The sequence below is a fragment of the Desmodus rotundus genome, chromosome 2 (genome assembly GCF_022682495.2).
Source record: "Desmodus rotundus isolate HL8 chromosome 2, HLdesRot8A.1, whole genome shotgun sequence".
NCBI classification, from domain to species: Eukaryota; Metazoa; Chordata; class Mammalia; order Chiroptera; family Phyllostomidae; genus Desmodus; species Desmodus rotundus.
In genome coordinates, this window is record NC_071388.1 from 204,554,294 (window position 1) to 204,574,923 (window position 20,630).

Sequence of the window (20,630 nt, forward strand, 5' to 3'; positions counted from 1 at the left end):
TGGTGGAAGCTGTGAGATAGGAAAGGAGTGGGGTTCTTATTTTAAGAATCTCTGATATATCTCATGGTGATGGAAGAACCATTATTACAAGGGAGTAATATAAATTAAAGTGGAAATCTGTTATCCTTCATTCACTCCCCATTGCTCTAAGGCAAAAGAAGAAAATCTTTAGTTTAGTTCCCACTGCCCTGCATGATCTGTTCTCACTAGCTTCATCTAATACTATGTCGCCTTTCTTTAGATAAACATAAAAAGATGGTGAATTAGAATGTAAGGGTGGATATATTCATTTCACTTTGCCTGCTGGACTCTGGCTGAGAGGGGCATAAACAAAACACACTCCCTAACTACACTTTCTGGGCTGGGATTCTGCATTTAATCTTGACTAACTGTATGGAGATATTTTTCTCTTTAACAGGTTTCTCCAACACATAAAAATCTAGTAAACATACGGAAAAGAATGGCAGCGGAAACGCAGACACTGAACTTTGGGCCTGAATGGTGAGTTTTCAAAATCTCATCTCTTCTGATACTGGATGACTAGTACAGTAGTAAGGTATTTTTATGGGTGTTGGATGGTTTCCTTTATATGCTTAGTTGAAAACAATGTAGCAAGTCTAGGAATAAAATTACATTTAGCTAATGACTATTTATACTTTATTTTAAAAAGTTTTTTGGTCTGCTTTTGTTACTGTAGTGGAATTAAAAGTCCTCACAGTTCCAATACCCAATCAAATTATGTACTTTTTGTTTGAGCCTTTGTCTGGGTGCATATGCAGTTTTATATAGTTGAAACATTTATCCGTGTGTATGTTTTCTGCTATAATGTTGTTTTGTGACTGCTGCTCAAAGACTCATTTGAAAAGTAATTTTTATTGAATTTTTATTTGAATTTTATCTTATTGATGGGCTGGGCAGGTGATCTAGAATTATATTGGCTGTTAACAGTAGCCCATCTAGGATTGGGTTAGCACTTGCCATAATAATAACTGACCTTCAAGTCTCTTACAGATATGTTTGGACCTCGAATATGGAATTCTCATGGGATTTTGAGATCTATGATATTGTATTGTGACTGTTATGCAGAAATGTTGATACAAGTAATGCTGTACCTGTTTTAGCTCTTGTTTATATTTTTAAAATAATTCTCTTACTACCAGAGCTATATAGGTTTTCCCACTATCTCATAGTGGAGTGTTCCTAAGAAAACTTTCATTAGCTGAAATGGTGTAAAGTGAAGAAGCAGTTACCTTAGGGACAAATGTTGCTACAGATGCACAAAGTAAACAGAAGTAAAGCCTAGATGCTCAGACACAGTTCAGAGCCATGGTGGCTGCTGCCAAGATGCTGAGTGTAGTTCCTGGGGAAGGAGCTTGGGGCCGCTCTCGCTGCTCAGTATTAACTACTCACTGCAAGACAAATTCTGAAAGCTGTTCTTACTTTTTGCCTTTTTTCATAAAAGTGAAAATCCTCTTTAGATTTTTTTTTAGTTAGTGAAAACAGGTACTAATGCAGGTCTTTAGTAAAAGTGAAGTGGCGTAAAGCGAACTTTTTGAAAAGTGGGAAATATCTGTATATGTTTATAGAAAAATTAGAAATTACAAGTAAGCTAGAAGATATAATCACTGTAATTTCACCATCCATGATAACCGCTATTACTAGGTTGGTGTATCTTTCCAGGTGGTTTTATGTATGCTTGTATGTATGTACATTGATTTTCATAAAACGTGGGGTCATACTATACATTCAATTTTGTACCCTGCTTTAAAAAAAAAAAAGCCACATCAAAAATATCCTTTTATCAATATTTCCTATTACCATAAATAGTGCCATTGTATGGATGTAGCATTTATTTAGTCCTGGCTGGTGTGGCTCAGTGGATTGAGTGCCAGCCTCTGAACCGAAAGCTTGCCAGTTTGATTCCCAGTCAGGGCACATGCCTGGATTGTGGGCCAGGTCCCCAGTTGAGGGTGTGTGAGAGGCAACTGATTGATGTTTCTCTCCCTTTCTCCCTCCCTTCCCCTCTTTCTAAAAATAAATAAATAAAATCTTGTCCTGAATTTTGTATTTGTCAGTTCATTTTGTTTGTATGCTTTTACTATGTTTTATATGTGTTCTTAAACAGTATAAACCTATTTGCAAGTTTATATGATATAACAGTATCTTTATAAGCTGCTATATTTTGCCTTTTGTGTAGCATACTTTCTTACATACTTTATTAAATATTAATACTAGCACATCATTCTTTGAAGTAGTTGTTCTAATTGATAATCCCGCCAATACTACACGAGAATTATTTTACATCCCTTCCAACAACTGGTATTACCAGATTTATTCATTTTTATTAATCTAATGGGTCAGATTAATTAATGGGTAAAGTGAGACCTCTCTTTTGTTTTAATCATATGTTACTTTTATAATTTGGAGAAAATTGTCCCCTCCTCACTTTCAAAGCTTCTGAAGGACATGCCATGATTGATACCTTTTAGGTTAAGGAATTGCCACATGGTTGTCTAGTTATGTCTCAATGAACGGCTCTCTTAGTGACAGCAGGTTTTATTAAAGCTAAAATCTTGGATACCTTGAAATAATGGGATTTCACTGTAGAATTATGATTTAACAAATCAGGGTTGAAGGTACAAAAACATTTGTTACATTTTTTATACCTTTCTGTTTGATCAAAATAGTCCCATTAAAAACCCAACTGGAAGGGTATCAGTGCCCTTGGTTACACCAAAAAAAAAAAAAGAAAAGGGAAGGGATTTCTTTGTTTTTTTAAAGAGCTAAAATGAGAAATTTTATTATATATTATATAAAAGTAAAAAGCTTATAGTGCCAGAATGTTTGACACTTTCTGTCTTCTGTGTCTTTTTCTCTAGGCTCCGAGCTCTGTCCAGTGGTGGGAGTATTACATCCCCTCCTCTTTCTCCAGCATTGCCGAAATATAAATTAGCAGACTATCGTTATGGCAGAGAAGAAATGTTAGCACTTTTCCTTAAAGACAACAAGGTAAGAAAGTAGGAAGGAATTCAGAATTATTCTGAGTGAGTTGTTGGTGTGTGTGCAGTCATATATTGATATAGAGATACCCATGGTTTTCCTCTCTCCTCACCTTTTGAAGTTGTGCTGAGATCTGCAGTACACAGAGGCTCTTCTAAGTGTAATGCACTCTTTTTTTTTTTTAAAGAAAAAGGCCTAAAATTTCATTATAGGAGTAGAAAGCTTCATGGAAACAGGAAGAATAGTCAGCATTTAATGCTTTGTCTAAATAGTTTCCTCTTAACCCCCCCTTTCATGTCTGTTTCTTTTCCAATTTGATGGCTAAGAAAGGAAAGAATTTCTTTTTTTTTTTTTTTTTTTAAATCTTCACCCAAGGACACACCATTGATTTTAGAGGGAGGGTAAGGAAGGGAAAGAGAAACATGGATGTGAGAGAGAAACATTGAGAAGGAAACATTGACCACACCCCCCAACTGAGGATGGAACCTACAACCTGGGCATGTGCCCTGGCCTGGAATTGGACTTGTGACGCTTTAGTGCACTGGACAACACTCTAACCAATCGAGCCACACTGGCCAGGGCCTCCCTTCTTTTTGTTGCACCTCTTAGTCCTCTTTCCAATTAGAAGTTAGGAGGGAGAAGAGGAATTATTTCTCTTTTTCTTTCCCCTTTTATGCTAAATAGTGGAGAGAAAATCTTAAAAATGTCATGTCACATTTGTGTCACTTATAAATGATCAAAACTCAAGCAATATAAAGTGTACTGTTCTTATCTGACTAGTGAGAAATACTATTTTCTATTTTAAAAGTATGCTTTGTTTTTAATTTTATTAATGAGTTGAATCTCAGATTTTATTGATGGTTGCTAAGGACAGTTACAGTTGCTTGTAAAACTTTTCTTACCACCTTGTACTTTGAGTTAAATGGAGAGATTTTTATTTTCTTACTGTGCACTCTGGAATACCAGAGTTAGTGCTGTATCAAATCTGAAAATGGTGTCTAATGGGACGACTCGGGGGAGGTGACTGAGGTTTTTAATATTCATCCCTGAGAATGTGTAAGTATCACCAGAGTTCATTGTGGTTGCATAAGCTTTTTATCCACATTTATAATGACATAAACAAGAGAGTTTTTTCTTCTTTTATCTTCTTGAATTTGAGGGATAGCATTAATCTTATATGGTTTATGTGTTTGGTCAAACAGATACCTTCAGACCTTCTGGATAAAGAATTTCTGCCTATCCTACAGGAGGAGCCCCTGCCGCCGTTGGCTCTTGTGCCATTTACAGAAGAAGAACAGGTTTGTGCCTAGCTTTGAGCCTCAGTTCAAATCCTTGTTCCTTCCCAGTGAGGCAAGAAAATAGAAGGCCCTATAGAGTATACTTCATCCCCACAGGTCTGCTTCCTTCTTGGTATGTGGGTGCTTCTTGGTATGTGGGTGCTTGTCTTAGTGGACTAGATTCTGCTTAGATCTGAATCTGGTGAGTATTGTGTGGAGATAAGGAAATGACTCTAGATCTTTAAGGACTGTGGGAGCCATCCTTTAGAACTTGTTCGAATAGAGAGAAAGTGTTGTTTTTTGGGGGAAGGGGTCCTGCTTTTCAGAAAAATACATTTTTTCAGAAGTAATTGGCATCCTGAATTTTCACCAATGTGTTCAACCATTAGAGAAAGATGTAGATCTTCAGTTTAAAAGATGCTTAAAATTACTCTTTTGTCACCAGTTTTTTAAATGATATTGTGAGAAAATTAGATGTTTCAGCTGGAAAGTAACAGATTTTGTGTTGTCCTATTAATGGTATACTGTGTCTAAAGATAAATAAAAGAATTTCTGATTTCAAGGAACTTGTGATTGTAGTAAAGTGGAGAAGTAAGAGCTTTGTTGGAATGCTGAAATGCCACCTTAATGAAGAATCATCATTTTTAAAAGAAAAAGTTCTATTGAGACATAATTTACATGTCATAAAATACACCCTTTACGGTATACAATTCAGTGGCTTTTAGTATATTCACAGAGTTGTACAACCAGCACTACTATCTAATTCTAGAACATTTTCATAATTACTTTGGTGACAATCCTGAGTATTTCCTCTAAACTCTTGCCATATTTTGCATGAGGAAGTCACTCTATTATGAAAGAAAAGCTTATTAAAAGAACTCTATTCCAACTGTGTTAAGTTCTAAGAAAGATGTGATAGTCATCTTTGGTGGTTTTCAGCTTCATACTTTCATAAGGAATTTTTTGTTTTGTTTATGATTTCTTCTAAATTGGTCTAGTTCCATTTTTATTCATGAAACCCAGTATTGTCATCTAGGGTCATCAGCAGGTATTTTCATTGACCAAATGGTATTTATTGCTGTAAAGAGTACACAGGAAAGAAAGGGTCCTGGGAAACATTGCGAAAACATTCCTTTTCAAAAAACCGACATTTGGCTATACAGGGTGGGGGCAAAAGTAGGTTTACAGTTGTGAGTATGCGAAACAGTTTATTCCTTTATTGTCTATTTATTAATTATTATTTTCCATACAAACAACTATAAACCTGCTTGTGCCCCAACCTGTATTTTGGGTTTAAAAAAAATTTTTTTTTAAGATTTTATTTATTTTTTAGAGAGAGGGGAAGGGAAGGAGAAAGGAAGGGAGAGACACATCCATGTACGAGAGAAATGTCTGTCGTCACCTCTTGCACATGCCCCCAGCCAGGGACCTGGCCCGAGACCCAGGCATGTGCCCTGACCCGGAATCAAACCTGCGACCCTTCGGTTTGTGGGACAATACCTAACCCACCAAGCCACACCAGTCAGGGCAGTTATTTTTCTTAAAAATACTTTTATTATGAAGTATTTTAAATAGACATGTATAGAGCATATTATTATAAACACCAGTATGTTATAATTCATTTATATCAAATCTTAAAATTATGACATACTCGTGCAAAACAAAATTATGACATTTTGTTTTAAGAAATAAGATTTCTCATGTAGTTGAGATTGCCTGAGGTATAACTGTCCCTTCCTTTCCAGAGATTACTATGAGTTGGGTTACTTTTCTCATTTGTTTAAATACTGCATTACATATTTGTATATCCATATGCCATTATAGTTTCATTTTGTAGGGTTATAAATTTTATATTGAAGATAGCACACTGTAGTTTTTATTCTTCAGCTTTTTTCCTTTCAGTAATGATTTTTAGATTTATCTGTGTTGATGCACATGGTGTTAGTTCATTCATCTCTGCTGTGTAGTGTTTCATATTTGAGAAAATCCATAGTTTTCAAAGTCTCCTCTGGTTGATTATTCGGGTTGTTTTGAATTTTTGCTATTGTAAATTATGTTGCTGTAAGCATTCTTAAAACATGGTGTAAAAATGAAATCTCTGGGTTTTGGCTCTTGGTGTTTTTTAAAACTTTACTGGTATTACCACATTACTTTATAGTTGTTTAAGCCAGTTTGTATTCTTGCCAGCAGTGTAGGAGACATTTTATTTTTATGCAGCCCTTCAGTTCTTGGTTTTTAAATTTTGGCCAAAATGATGGCTGTGATAGTTTTTAATTTGTATTTTACTAGTTACTAATGAGGTTGGCCATCTTTTCATGTGCTTATGGGCCCTTAGGGTCTTTATCTGTGTCCTTTGCCCACTGTTCTATTGGATTGTTTTTCTTACTGATTTTATGATTTCTTTATATTCTTAAAAACCAATGAAATACCTATTTTTATTATAAAATTATTTATATTCATTATAGAAAATATAGAAAAGTATAAAGAAGAAAATCTCATAAACTTACCACGTAGAGGTAATTATTTGATAACATTTAGTATGTTTTATTGCAGTCTATTATCTTTGTATATCTTTAGTTGTCAAAGTATACCAATGCAGTCAGAATCCAACTGCGTAGTTTTAGGATTATACATCACGACCAAGTAGGATTTATCCCCCAAATGCAAAGGTGGTGCAACATAAGAAAATCAGTGTAAAACATCACATTAATAGAACAAAGGGGAAAAAATCCCACTTGATCATCTCAATTGACGCCGAAAAAGCATTTGACAAAATTCAACACCCTTTCACAATAAAACACTCAGTTATCTAGGAATAGAAGGGAACTTCATCAATATGATTAAGGGTATTTATGAAAAACCTACAGCTAACATCATACAGTTATGTATCATTTAATTACAAGGACATGTTCTGGGAAGTGCATTGTTAGGTGATTTTATCGTGGGAACATCATAGAGTGCACCTAACACAACCTAGGTGGTAAAGCCTAGTGCACACATGGGCCGTGTGGTACAGCCTTTGCTCCTGAGTCATACAAGCCTGTACAGCATGGTACCGTACTGAATACTGCAGGCAGTTTTAACACAATGGTATTTGTGTATCTAAACATAGGGAAGTTATAGTAAAAATCCATAAACCAGTAGCATAGTAATTATTACTATGATCAAGTATTACGTATTATACGTAATTGTATATGCTGTACTTTTATATGACTAGCAGCTCAGTAAGTTTATGTACACCATTATTAACACAAATATGTGAGAAATGTTTTGCACCACAGCATTACAACTGCTACGACTTCACTAGGCGATAAGGATTTTTCAGCTCTATTATAATCTTATGGGACCAAGTATATGCTCTCTATTTTTGACTAAAACGTGGTTATGTGGTCCATGACTGTACTTATTAGTGAAAGACTGAAAGCTTTCCCCTTAAGATCGGAAATAAGATATGGGGCCCACTTTACAATGGATATCCAACATTATGTGGAAGTTCTAGCCAGAGCAGTTTGGCGAGAAAGAGAGATAAGAAGCATTCCAGTGGAAGAGAAGAAGTAAAACTATTTCTTATTTGCAGATGATACTCTACTACATATAGAAAATCCTAAAGAATCCACAAGAAAATTATTAGTATTAATAAATGCATTCAGTACAGTTGTAGAGTATAGGATCAACTCACAGAAGTCAGTTGTATTCCTGTACATGAGCAATGGACAATTTGCAAAGGAGATTAGCATGAGAAACAATAAAATACTTAGGAATAGATTTAACCAAGGAGGTGTAAGACTTTCATACTTAAGAACTATAAACCGCTGTTGAAAGGAACTAAATAAGACCTAAATAAATGGAAAGGTACCAGTATTCATTGAACCTTCTAAGGTTTAATATTATTAATCTATTGATTGCCAGTGCAATCCCCATCGAAATCCCAATGGCTTTTTGGGTAGAAATTGAAAAGCTGATTCTAAAATGCACGTGGAATTGCAAGGGACCTGAAATAGTCAAAAACAAATTTGAAAAGAACAAAGTGGGAGGACACAGACTTTCTGATTTCAGAACTTACTACAAACTATAGTAATCAAAACTATGGCATAAAGATAGGCATACGGGTCAGCAGAATAGAATTGAGAGCCCAGAAAGAAAACGCAGTTACTCCGTACTGCTGAATTGCTTTCAAGAAGCTTTGTGTAAGGTTAGTACTTTTGTTTCATTGCTGCCATAACTATAGTATTTTACCATTACTTTTTGCCATGTTCAGTGTTTCTGTTCTTGAAATTTATTTATTTTTTGACTAAGTACAAGTCATATATGGTTTAAAAAATCAATATTTACAGTATTGTATATAATAGCAAATCTATTTTGTTCCTCAGCCACCTGTCTCCCTTTCCCAAAGGCAGGCAGTGTTAGCAGTTTCTTCAGTATTTTTCTAAGTAAATATTATATATTTCCCCCCTTTTGTACAAGTGATGGTGTACACTAAGCATTCTTTTGCACTTCCAACTTTGAGTATTTCTATTGTAAAAATTTTCTATATATTTGGAAAAAATTTTCTATTATTTTAGTTTATATTTCTCCAGTGCAGTGCAAAGTTATCAAATGTTTGTATTTATATTTCTTTTATTTATTTACTTTTTTGCTCTATGCCAATTTTTCTTTTGGATATTAATCTTTTCCTCATTGATTTATACTATTAAATAAGCCAATCGTAACTTGTTTCCTAAATTTTTAAATGGCACTTAATTGTATGATTTATTTTTAAATACAGAAGCTAATTTTTATATAGTGCAGTATATCAATTTTAATCTTTTGTTACTATTCCAAAATATTTAGCTGTTCGTACATATATTTAATAATTTCTTTGTTTTTTTTTCTTACATGATTTCCTAGATTTCTTAGAGACTAAATGGGCCAGAAAAGCTTTTTAATAAGTAGGGGAGACTTGTTGAACATGGGTGCAACAAGTTACATCCTGGTACATCCCTCTTTACATCCTGGTCTTCACCAGCCACGCATACACTCAAGCAACAGTGTCTCAGGAACTTGCAGTTGGCATTCATCTCGACAATACCTACTCTTGTATGAGTGTCTTCCAGCATGGAAAAGTGGAATTAATTGCCAATGATCGGAGAAACTGAACCACCCCAAGTTATGTTGCCTTTACTGATACCAACGGATTGATTGCTGATGCTGCGAAGAATCAAATTGCAGTGAACCCAATCGACATGGTGTTTGATGTCCAACACTTGATTGGACATGTTTTGATGATGCTGTTGTCTAATCCGATATGAAGCATTGTCCCTTCATGGTGGTGAATGATGGTGGCAGACCCAAGGTCCAAGTAGAATACAGGGGAGAGAGGAAAAGTTATTATCCAGAAGAAGAGGTGTCATTTAATGGTTTTGATATAGATGAAGGGAATTGCAGAAGCCCAGCTTGGGGAGATTGTTACCAGTGCTGTTGTCACAGCACCTGCTTGCTTTGATGACTCTCGATAGGCTGCCAAAGGTGCTGGAACTGTTGCTAGTCTCAGTGTTCTTCAAATTATCAGTGGGCCAACTGCTGCCGTTACTGGCTTATATCTTAGACAAAAGATATAAAAACAAATGTGGCACTGTTTGGTGTGTCAATTCTCACTATTGAGGATGGAATCTCTGAGGTCAAGTCTATAGCTGGGGCCACCCACTTAGGTGGAGAAAATTTTCACAACTGAATGGTCGTTTTATTGCAGAATTCAAGCAAGCATAAGAAGGACATCAGTGAGAAAAAGAGGGCTGTTCATCACCTACATACTGCTTATGAATACTGCATACTGCACTCTCTTTTGCACCCAGGCCAGTGTTGAGATTGATTTGCTCAGTGAAGGAATCGACTTCTATACCTCTCACCTGTGCCTGATTTGAGGCATTGAATACTGATCTTTTTTGTGGCACCCTGGACCCTGTAGAGAAAGCTGTTTGGGATGCCAAGTTCTACAAGTCCCAGGTCAGTGATACTGTCCTGGTGGGTGGTTTACCCATATCTCCAAGATTCAGAAACTCCTGCAGGACTTCTTCAGTGGAAAAGAGTTGAATGAGGGTATCGATCCTGATGAGGCTGTTGCTTAGGGTGCAGCTGTCCAGGCAGCCATATTGTCTGGAGACAAATTCAAAAACATTCAAGATTTGCTGCTACTGGTTGTCAGTCCTCTTTCCCTTGGCATTAAAACTGCTGATGGAGTCATGGCTGTCCTCATCAAGTGCAATACTACCATTTCTACCAAGCAGACGCAGACCTTCACGATCTATTCTGACAACCACCCCGGTGTGCTCATCCAGGTTTATGAAGGTGAACATGCCATGACCAGGGATCACAACCTGCCGGGTAAGTTTGAACTGATAGGCACACCTCCTGCACCTTGTGGTGTTTCTTAGAATGGAGTTACTTTTGGTGCTAGTTGATGCTCGTGGCATCCTTAATGTCTCTGCTGTGGATAAGAGTACGGGAAAAGAGAACAAGATTTTACCATCACTGACAATAAAGGTCATTCAAGCAAGGAAGACATTGAGCGCGTGGTTCATGAAGCTGAGAAGTATGGAGCTGAAGATGAGAAGCAGCAGGACAAGGTGTCTTCCAAGGTGTCTTCAGTCCTATGTCTTCTAATCCATAGGATTCCAATTTACTTGAATCCTATGCTTTCAACATGAACCAACTATTGAAGATGAAAAACTTCAAGGCAAGATCAATAATGAGGCCAAACAGAAGATTCTTCACAAGTGCGATGAAGTCGACTGGCTTAATGACCAGACTACAGAGAAGGAAGAATTTGAACATCAGCAGAAAGAGCTGGAAAAAGTCTGCACCCCTGTACTTAACCAAGCTCTTCCAAAGTGCAGGAGACATGCCAGGAGGAATGCCTGGGAGCTTGCCTGGTGGTGTCCCCTGGGCCAACCATTGAAGAGGTTGATAAAGCCAACTTTGACGTAGATTTAGCATTGTTCTACACAGGGTACTGAAGGACCCAAATTGGTAGCAAATTCTATAGCAGTTTTAAAAGTTGAGCTGCTGTATAGTAAATAACTGGGCATTCTTGGTACTTGAACATGGAACGTGTGCACAGGGAAAGGGAAATAACAATGCACTTTATAAGCAGTATATTGTCAAGTGGAAAATGCGGTCTTAGATAAAACTATTTAAAATTAGCACCTCTCCTCCCCCCAAAAGAGAGGGAGAGGGGGGAGAGAGAGAGAGAGAGAGAAGCACTTGCTATTAGATACCAAAACATGATCAATAGAATGAGTAATCAAATCATTTAGAAATGTCCCATAACATTTGTAAGAAATTAGTAGTTATTAAGTAGCTACACAAATCACTTGGAAAAATCTAAGATTATTCAACAGATGCTATTGGGAACTGTTGGTTAAGAATTTGAAAAAAGAATGAAGTTAGGTGTGCAGTACACCTACACATCAAAACTGGTTCTGGAATGACTACAGAAGCAAAATTTCATTTTGTTTTTATAATGGGAAAAGTTTTATCTTACGGGTGCAGGTCTGGATGCTGTAATGACTGTGCTGCGTGTGAGGGTGGGGAAGCTTTCAGGCAGTCACAGAAGACCATCAGGGCCCATTTTTAGCGGCATTTACAGTGCATCATTTAGATTCCTGACACTTATTTTGTAGCCTTTATTATTTTAAAAATATGATAGAGTAGGACATTGATTAAACCTGGCAAAAGATTAATGAACACTTTGATGTTTGTGTTATGGATGGTCAGGCCCACTTAGGGGTTATTTAGATGAGGGGTGTCAAACTCACTTTCACTGGGGGCCACATCAGCCTTGCGGTTGCCTTCAAAGGTCCAAGTGTAATTTTAGGACTCTATAAGTGTAACTGCTCCTTAACTAGGGGCAAGGAGCTCAGTGCTGCCGCCGGGTAGAAACAAGGTGGGGGGCTGGATTCAGCCCGCAGGCCTTGTGTTTGCCACCTGTGATCTCGATCTTTGTAGAATAGAGTTTTGCTTACTTTTTCACCCATTACCTCTATGGGTAATACTTCTAATAACCTAAGTAGCTTCTTGCTGCCTAATTTAAGCTTCCTGAAGTTACCTGAAATAGACATTTTATTTTTAAAATGAAAGTTAATTTTATGTTCTCTCTCTCTCTGTATGTCTGTATGTATGCATGTATGTATAAAATATAACTAGGGACAAAATTGATGCTCAAAGATCTTCTAGTGTTGCTCCTTTGACATTTCCCTTGAAATGCGTATCTCAGTTTGGAAAGCATGACTGTACTTTACACTTAACAATTTAGGCAGTTGTTACCAGATTGATGTATTTTATTTATTTTCCATTAAAGAAAATTATTTCATGTATGTGTTTTTGACTAGGTAATTATTTCGTGTATCTGGTTTTGAATAGATAATACATGTATATACATAAAAATTTCAAAAAGGACATATAGTGAAAAGCAAGTCTGTTAGTCACCTAAACTCTGCCAGTTATTCTTCCTCAGGAGTAACCACTGTTTCCATTTTCTTGTTCCCTTCCAGGGATATTTAATACATCTGTAACTATTCATACAGTTGACCAATGCAGGGGTTAGGGGTGCTAACCCACTGCGCGGTCGAAAATCCATGTATAATTTTTGACTCTCCAAAAACTTAACTACTAATAACCTGCCATTGACCTGAAGCCTTACCAATAATCTACACAGTTGGTTAACACATATTTTGTATATATGTAATATACTGTATTCTTAAAATAAGTGAGCTTGAGAAAAAATGTTATTAAGAAAATCATGATGAAGAAAAACTATGTTTACTACATTTATTGAAAAAAATCCACCTGTAAGTGGACTTGCGCAATTCAGACTGTGTTGTTCAGGGGTCACCTGTATATTGGTTCCTTTAAAGACACATAAAAATGGTGGCGTGCTCTGCACACTTTCCTGCACTTCACTGTTTTCACTTAAGCATCTGTTTAGGAGGTAATGGCAAGTTTTTAGTTAGCATTTAATAAGTGTCAGGTGCTGTTCTAAGCATTTGTTTAATGTGAGTGCTTGCAACAACCCAGGAGGTAGATAACAAATGTTATTCCTGTCCACATTACATATATAGGTGAGGAAAGTGAGGCACAGAGACGTCGAGTACAGGAGCTGAAATTCAGTCTCAGGCAGTCTGGCCTCTCCATGTTCCTAACTACATCTGTGCTTTATATCTTCATGTGCTGGGTTGACCATATGAGCTTGCAGTTTTTTGGATCAGAAATGGTTGAATATTAGCAGTTCATGTGGTTCAACATAATAGAGTTGCCTCATGTATTAAATCAACTGCATAGAATTCCGTGTGTAGATGACCATGGTTTTTCAGTTAGCTTCTGTTGGTTGATACTAAGCTGGTTTCCATATTTTGCTTTTACAAAAATACAGTACTGCAGTTAAAGATCTTTCTACTTAATGTTATTTTTCACACATGTAAGAAGAGCAGTTGTTGTTTCAAAGGTTATGGACCTTTAAATACACTTTGAGAAATTGCCTTGCAGACATTGTGGCAGTTTGCACTTCAGTGGCAGTGTGGGAGGGTGTGTGTAAGCATATGAGAGTTTTCCCTGCACCTTACAGCTGGGTGCATTTGAGCTTCATACATGTGACAGTTAGGTGGCGAGGCGCTCATCTGCATGGGGTCCTGGCATACATAATGCAGTTAGCCCTGACCTCTGTTTTTCCAGTTTTAGAATATATTAATTTAGATTTTGAGACTTCATAGTCTTGCTTAATTGTGTCTGCAGAGACATTATCAATAATTCCACTGGTTTCTGTTTGCTGAAAGGTAAGTTAATGCATTGTTTCAACTAGCTTTATAAAAATATAGTTTGAAATAAGTGTTTTTGGGTTGGGAATCTTCCTCTAATTTTTAGTTATTAGTTACATCTTAAATCTTCAGTTTTGAAGTTGCATGACTATGCGATTATACATCTATCAAACTCCAGTAAAAACACTTAATTACATTAATATGTTTCTAAAGCTTACCTGAACAAATTATATTGAATACAATTCCGAAAATGACAAGTAATGCGACAGGTGATGAAAAGTTATTAAAATAAGAAATTTAATAATGAGAGATGTTTTTTATCAACTACATATTAATTTCTTCAAAAGAGGTATGACATCACATGTCAATTGATTTTTGAATCAAAACAGCAGATCAGGAGTTTTACCTCCAAACAGTGGAAAACAATTTGGATGTAAAATATTAGTTGGAAAAAAATTTTTTCAACACATTTCTTAAGTTGCACTTCCTTCCATTTTCCCAGGAGGGCCCCTTGGCTATAGCCATGCTCAAGTTGCATTTTCCTCAGATGCTTGTGTGCAAATGTCCGTTAGGTTTTAGGTGTATAGGAAGTATGCAGGTGAGGATATATTCCAACATTTTCTGTGTTTAAAACTCCAGTGAGCCCTGGCTGGTGTGGCTCAGCCAGGTGTGGATTGAGTGCCAGCCTGCGAACTGAAAGGCTGCTGGTTCGATTCCCAGTCATGGCACATGCCTGGGGTGTGGGCCAGGTCCTCAGTTGGGGGCGTGTGAAAGACAACTGATTGATGTATCTCTCACACATCCGTATTTCTCTCCCTCTCTCCCTCCCTTCCCCTCTTTCTAGAAGTAAATAAATAAAATCTTAAAAAAAAAAACACCAAAATTCTCCTTCAAATTAAAGTTGACACCTGAACAATGCAGGTGTTAGGGGTGCCAACCCCCTGTGTGCACTGCTTATAACTGCTGTATTTTATAGATCACTTTTCAAGATTTTTATAATTACTCTTTCTTTACTTTTTCCTAACCCTATAAACATTTTCGACTCCCAGGCCTCCTGTCTTTCTCCTCATGTTTGAAGGATACCCACCCATTACTATCTCATTGTACTTGACCCTGTTCCAGATTGGCTGTGGGTGCAAGTGTAGCCCAAAGACTGAGTGATTGGGGTTTTATTTTTTTCAAACATTTTTCCCCCTTCCCATGAAGATGGTTAATCTTGCATTGATTTTTATTTGGCCCTTCCTCATTCACTTGTGATTCCTGTCATTCTATTAAATGCTACTTGGAGTGGTTAATTCACACTGGTGAGCAAAATGAGGCAAAAATGATCATTTTCCTCTTTATTATGCTACTCTTGAGTCAGACCTTTTTGTGATTCCTCCTCATTTCTACCTGTCACTAATTAAAGGACTCTTTCAAATCAGGTTTCTTTTACCAAGTTTTGTGTATTATGATGCATATTTAACATGTCTGCTTTGGATATATATAGCATTTAGAGTTTGTTTAATATTTCCTCACAGAAGCTAGCATAGTGTAAGGCATTGGTTGCCAATGTTTGTTGATTTGAAATGTTAATTTAAAATTTTCAGCTAAATTCAGGTTTTGGATCATCCTGGTACGTTATGTAGTTATGGTTTCCCATTGCTATTAGTAATTAGATGCCATTTTGTAGATGCAACGGGAGACGGGGAGAAACACCATGCAGTCTTATCTATTTTATCCATTTTTTCTTTCTTTTTAATTTTTTTTGGCAGAGAAACTTTTCCATGTCTGTAAATAGTGCTGCTGTCCTGCGATTGACAGGACGAGGCGGAGGAACAGTGGTGGGGGCTCCTAGAGGTCGGAGTTCTTCAAGAGGGCGAGGTGAGCTTCCGTGTGGGAAAGTCACAAGGGCGGAGGCGGCGGAGGACAGGAGAACCACCTTACAAATATTTTAATACCTGATTTTTAAAAAACTGCTCTTTGACATTAACTGCATACTAAATATCCTGAACATTTGTTTTCTGAACCATTTCTCGATGTATCTGCTTTACACCCCTGATTGGGAGCAGAGGAGGGTGATTCTAGCTTAGAAATTTGAGTGTGAAGGATTCTAGATGGTCCTACTTACCTTTTGCAAATCTTTGTCCCAGGGAGCTTTGCAGTTGGAGAACCAGAGCTCCCTGAAGTGCCTTGGCTGCTGGAGCAGCATCAAAGTCCCAGAGGCCTCTGTGACACAGGGTGTCCCCAGCTAGAGAGAGACTTCATAAAAGCTATCTCATCAATACTAGGGCTGTTTTAGGGGGTAGAACATGAAATGATTATGCAGCAGTTATTTAACCTAAATTTAAAGGATTTGTGCCTTTTCTGTGAAGAACAATTCTTATTTGGATATCGCTTGCTTCTTTGATATCTGCTATTTTGGGTTCATTGATTTTCTGCTACATAAGGGCATTCTTGATGTTTGTCATGTAAATACTTACCTGAGCACTTACCTGTAAGTTGGTTAAATCATGGTAGTAGGCTGAACATGCCTAGTCATTCTGTTTGCGGTGCTTTAGAAACGGAAGAATTGGGTATCTGCAAGGACAGAGGCCGTTGTGTCCATGTACCACACCACCTGGATTGGCATGAGTGTGAGTGTGGGGTATCTAAATTCTCTTTTCTTCAAGTTGTGCCTTTTGAATAGAGTAAGTTATAATCAGTCTTTATAGAGAACGAAGGAAATTGTGCATGCCTGTGAAAAGGTTTCTTTCAGTAGTCCATTCAGAATGTGGGAATGCAGGTGCTAGGAATAAAGGTTAACTGACATTCTCCACGTGTAGGCCAGTTACTATAACCAAGTTGTACATGTTTTCCTCTTCTGAATTTATTTGTCAATCTCTATAATGGTGGTTTTTAACCTGGAGAGTTGTTAGAATCATGTATAAAATTTATAAGAAATACCTCTGAGAATACTTGGATGGTGAGATTTAGGCATCTGTGTGCTTCAAAATTCAAAAGCTCCACAGGCCATTGAGATTTCCAAGTGCCAGGTAGGTTCCACCGGTCCGGAATTCGACTCGAGGTGTGTGCATCTCGGTGGTGCGATGGTGTTCTAGCCTACAATGGGGCGTTTCCTGTATGTCTCTGCCATGGGCTGGCAGCAGAGAGAGGTTGCATGTACTCAGCTTTGTCTCCAGTGCTGTTCAGGGCAAGTCATAGAGAGACCTTACTGGTTAGGAAGTGTGACCCACAGGTCTGCTGTTCTGTGTGCCTCCAGTGACTATCAACTTTGTGTGCTGCGAATCCAACCAGTCTTTCTAAACAGGCTCAGACAAAATTCCATATCGAGAAACAAACGAAGAATTGATAAATCTCTCCTTGCTTTCTGGTTTCTTTGAAGTATAGGGTTATCACACAGGATATAAGTCGTACATTCATAACTTACACAGGGCATGTAAAAAGATAGGTATCGTGATGAAAGCAATGACTTTTTTAACATTGATGTGAAAGAATGGCTTGAAATAGTCAAATGAATGTACTGACTTTGAAAAGTAATTCTAACACAGTTGTCCTCAACTGTGATTCTTTTTAATGGCCTCATAAAACCACTAATCTGTGCTTATTTCATCTCTACTCATTACTTAATTTTAATTTGTTGGCTGAATAATGATGATTGTGGCTTTTTTGGGGGGGAGGGGCATAGGTAGAGCTGCTAACATTAGATAATAATCCTGGCTCTTTCCACATTGAAGAAACTTTGATATGAAATTTGACTGACTTCCGGACTTTTAAATATCATGAACTAATAAGATTTAAAAAACAAATGGAGGGGGAGACAACATAATTGTCATCTTTCTCTTTTATCTGGGTAAGATGTTTGTTTAACAGCAAAGCAGATCTGCACAACTGTCAGCCACTGTGTTTATTTAAAAGGAAGTATATTTTAATCCCCTCAAAGAATAGGGTGAAATCTCAGAAATAGGACAGTCCTTTAAATTGAGCTTTGCGAAAGAGTCATCATATTATACTTACTTGCTCCTTCTTATTTGGGAACTACGCTTACAAATGATTATGGGCCTTGTGTACTTTGAAGATTGTTTCTATATTCTACAAGCTAGAAAGCTCTAGAATCTGATTTATGTGCCCACTTTTAAAGCTTTGGTCTCATAAAGAGGCCCAGTGCTCTAATGAGAGTCATCTTTATCTGCATTTTGCTTGTTTTTCTGGCAACCTGAAGGCTATTTTTCATGTTCATATGTTTTCAGAGTAAAACACTTTTTCAAGGCGATCCATACTTAATGGTTTTTCCAGAGAAAATTGTTCTCTGAAAAGACAGGGTACTTTTTTCTTTTGCTCTAAAAATTATCATTGTAGGGATCACCCCAGTGTTGTGTAACAGTTTTTATTACACTGTTTTAATAAAATGTATGCATTTCCTAAGGAGAGAGGTACTGAAACTGGGAGTTGACTTTCATTTGACTTAAAAAGTTGGCAGCTAGAAGATAAGTTTAAGATTATTACAGTTCACCCTTAGCCCTCACCTACGTTTTACGGATAAAGAAATGGATACTTGGGCTATTAAGAAGGTGTACATTGTTCCTGAGATGATGTACCATCCTGTCTGTCATGTTTGAATTTCCTAATAATATGTTAAAGTACAACTGTACTGTGAGTCAGTTCTTGAGAAATTATAACCAAGATGTAGAAATATTGCATGGATATTTGAAATAATTCTTTAACTCATTGTATTTAGCTCTGGAATGCGTCCATGTTTTTATTCAAGATTCAGCATCACTTTTGTTTGGTTGGTTTTACCCTGTTGGAGAAGTTGAGCTAGGGATGATGGCTTAGATTTCGTCTAGGTGTAAGTACATCCCCAGACCCCTCCACTGTCTTGCAATTTCCAAGCCTGTATGTTGGAAACATGGTACATATTAGCTGGGAAATCCTCATTCTGTACAGAAAGTATAAAGCTGAAAATTCATACTGTCTTCTGCCTCCAGACCCAGCAATTGGGTACATAGCCTCCCTGACCCAGTCTACACTGCTGTGTCACTTATATAGGTGGAATCATTTTTATATGTATTTTTCTTTGGCATGCTTTTGTCATTCAACAGAATAATGTAGATTTTTAAAAAATGGCACTACTTTATCTTTTGTGGCTTCTTAGTGTTCTACTGAATTGTTTTGTCAGAATTTATTTAGTCAATCCTTTATTGATTAGGTTGTTTATGTTTTTTTAATTACAGCGAACATCTTTATACATACGTAGTTGCATGTCTAGGAGAATATTTATTTCTTTTAGGATGAATTCTAGTTAGAATTGTTGAGTCAGATTTTGATAGATCTAACCAGTTACCTTTAGGAAGGACCACTTTACACTTGAACCACTAGAGCTTCTAACTCCCTCCATCCACACACTTGTCAGGTCAATGGGTCGGATTTTGTGCTGACACTTGCTGTCGAGGTTTGAGCAAAGGGGAGGGAGTGTCTGTCGTTGCTGAGAAGTTCCCTCCTACCTTTAGGGAATTCACAAAATCCATAATTTAGAGTTGACCCTGTTAAATTATTCTTTCTCTGAGTTAGGTAAATTATTTTAACGCTTGTGCTTGGCTTTTGTACTTTATCTCTTCACAAACTCTCCACTTCTTCGTTTTTGTTGCAAATAATTTAATAAAAGGTTTAACTTGTAATTGTTTAGTCATCACCTTAGAATTTCACTATTGAACTTTTTATTAAGGATCTCAATATTAACACTGTTTCTTGTTCAGGACTGGGACTGGGACTCTTACATCAGTTTACTAACTTGTTTCTTTCAACCTCCTGTGGTCTAGCTACTCCAGTGCCGGCATTGGTGTCACAGGTAAAGATCCATTGGGCTTCGCTGAATATTAATGTACACACCTTGCTTTGTATAGAGACAGAACTTCAAAGAATAATCTTTGGTGTTGAACATGTGCAATGTTGACATCTGACTGATTTTTTCTGTTTTTTGAAATTTAATTTTATTTTATTTTCAGGCAGAGGCAGAGGTGAATGTGGTTTTTACCAAAGAAGCTTTGATGAAGTAGAGGGTGTGTTTGGTCGAGGAGGTGGCAGGGAAATGCATAGGTCACAGAGCTGGGAGGAAAGGTAACTACTAAAGGACCTGCATCTTGCTATAAAGGTTACTTGGTGTAAAAAAACTTCTTTCTGCTTTCTGCAGAGGAGAAGCCGCTTTGTACCGTTACAAGTTTTCATTTTTAAAAATGCTGTTAATTGTTGAATATCAAGTTCTATATTAGAAATTTAAAAAGGACCTTTATTTAAAGGAAGAAGCATTTCAGATAATAGATTAATATGTTAGTGCCTGCTCGAATATTTAATAGTTCATTAGAATTACTATTTGATGAGCATTCTGTGGGAAGCATTGACATTATTTTATTTGTTGCTGTTAATCAAAGCATCTTTATATTGTTTGTGAGATTATAGGAGGTTTATCAGGATGAGCAAGGACAGTTGCACAAAGATGTCTGTGCAAAGATGTCCACTCTGATGATATTTATAATATAAAATAATTGGAAGCAAGCCAAACAGCTTAATATCATCATGGTTTCTTATA

General features: G+C 36.9%; 1 protein-coding gene across 3 annotated transcripts in view; it reads left to right on the forward strand.

Annotated features, from left to right (window-relative positions):
* GIGYF2 (GRB10 interacting GYF protein 2) overlaps positions 1-20,630 on the forward strand; it is a 108,322-nt gene that overhangs the window by 16,870 nt on the left and 70,822 nt on the right. For 2 of the 3 annotated variants that reach the window (XM_024563895.4, XM_024563897.4), the window contains exons 3-7: positions 419-501; positions 2,880-3,009; positions 4,203-4,298; positions 15,820-15,928; positions 20,050-20,161. In XM_024563895.4, coding sequence (XP_024419663.2) covers positions 461-501; positions 2,880-3,009; positions 4,203-4,298; positions 15,820-15,928; positions 20,050-20,161 — 488 coding nt within the window. In that variant the 5' untranslated portion in view covers positions 419-460. The remainder of the gene's footprint in view (positions 1-418; positions 502-2,879; positions 3,010-4,202; positions 4,299-15,819; positions 15,929-20,049; positions 20,162-20,630) is intronic. The other variant, XM_053919217.2, reaches the window with a different exon arrangement.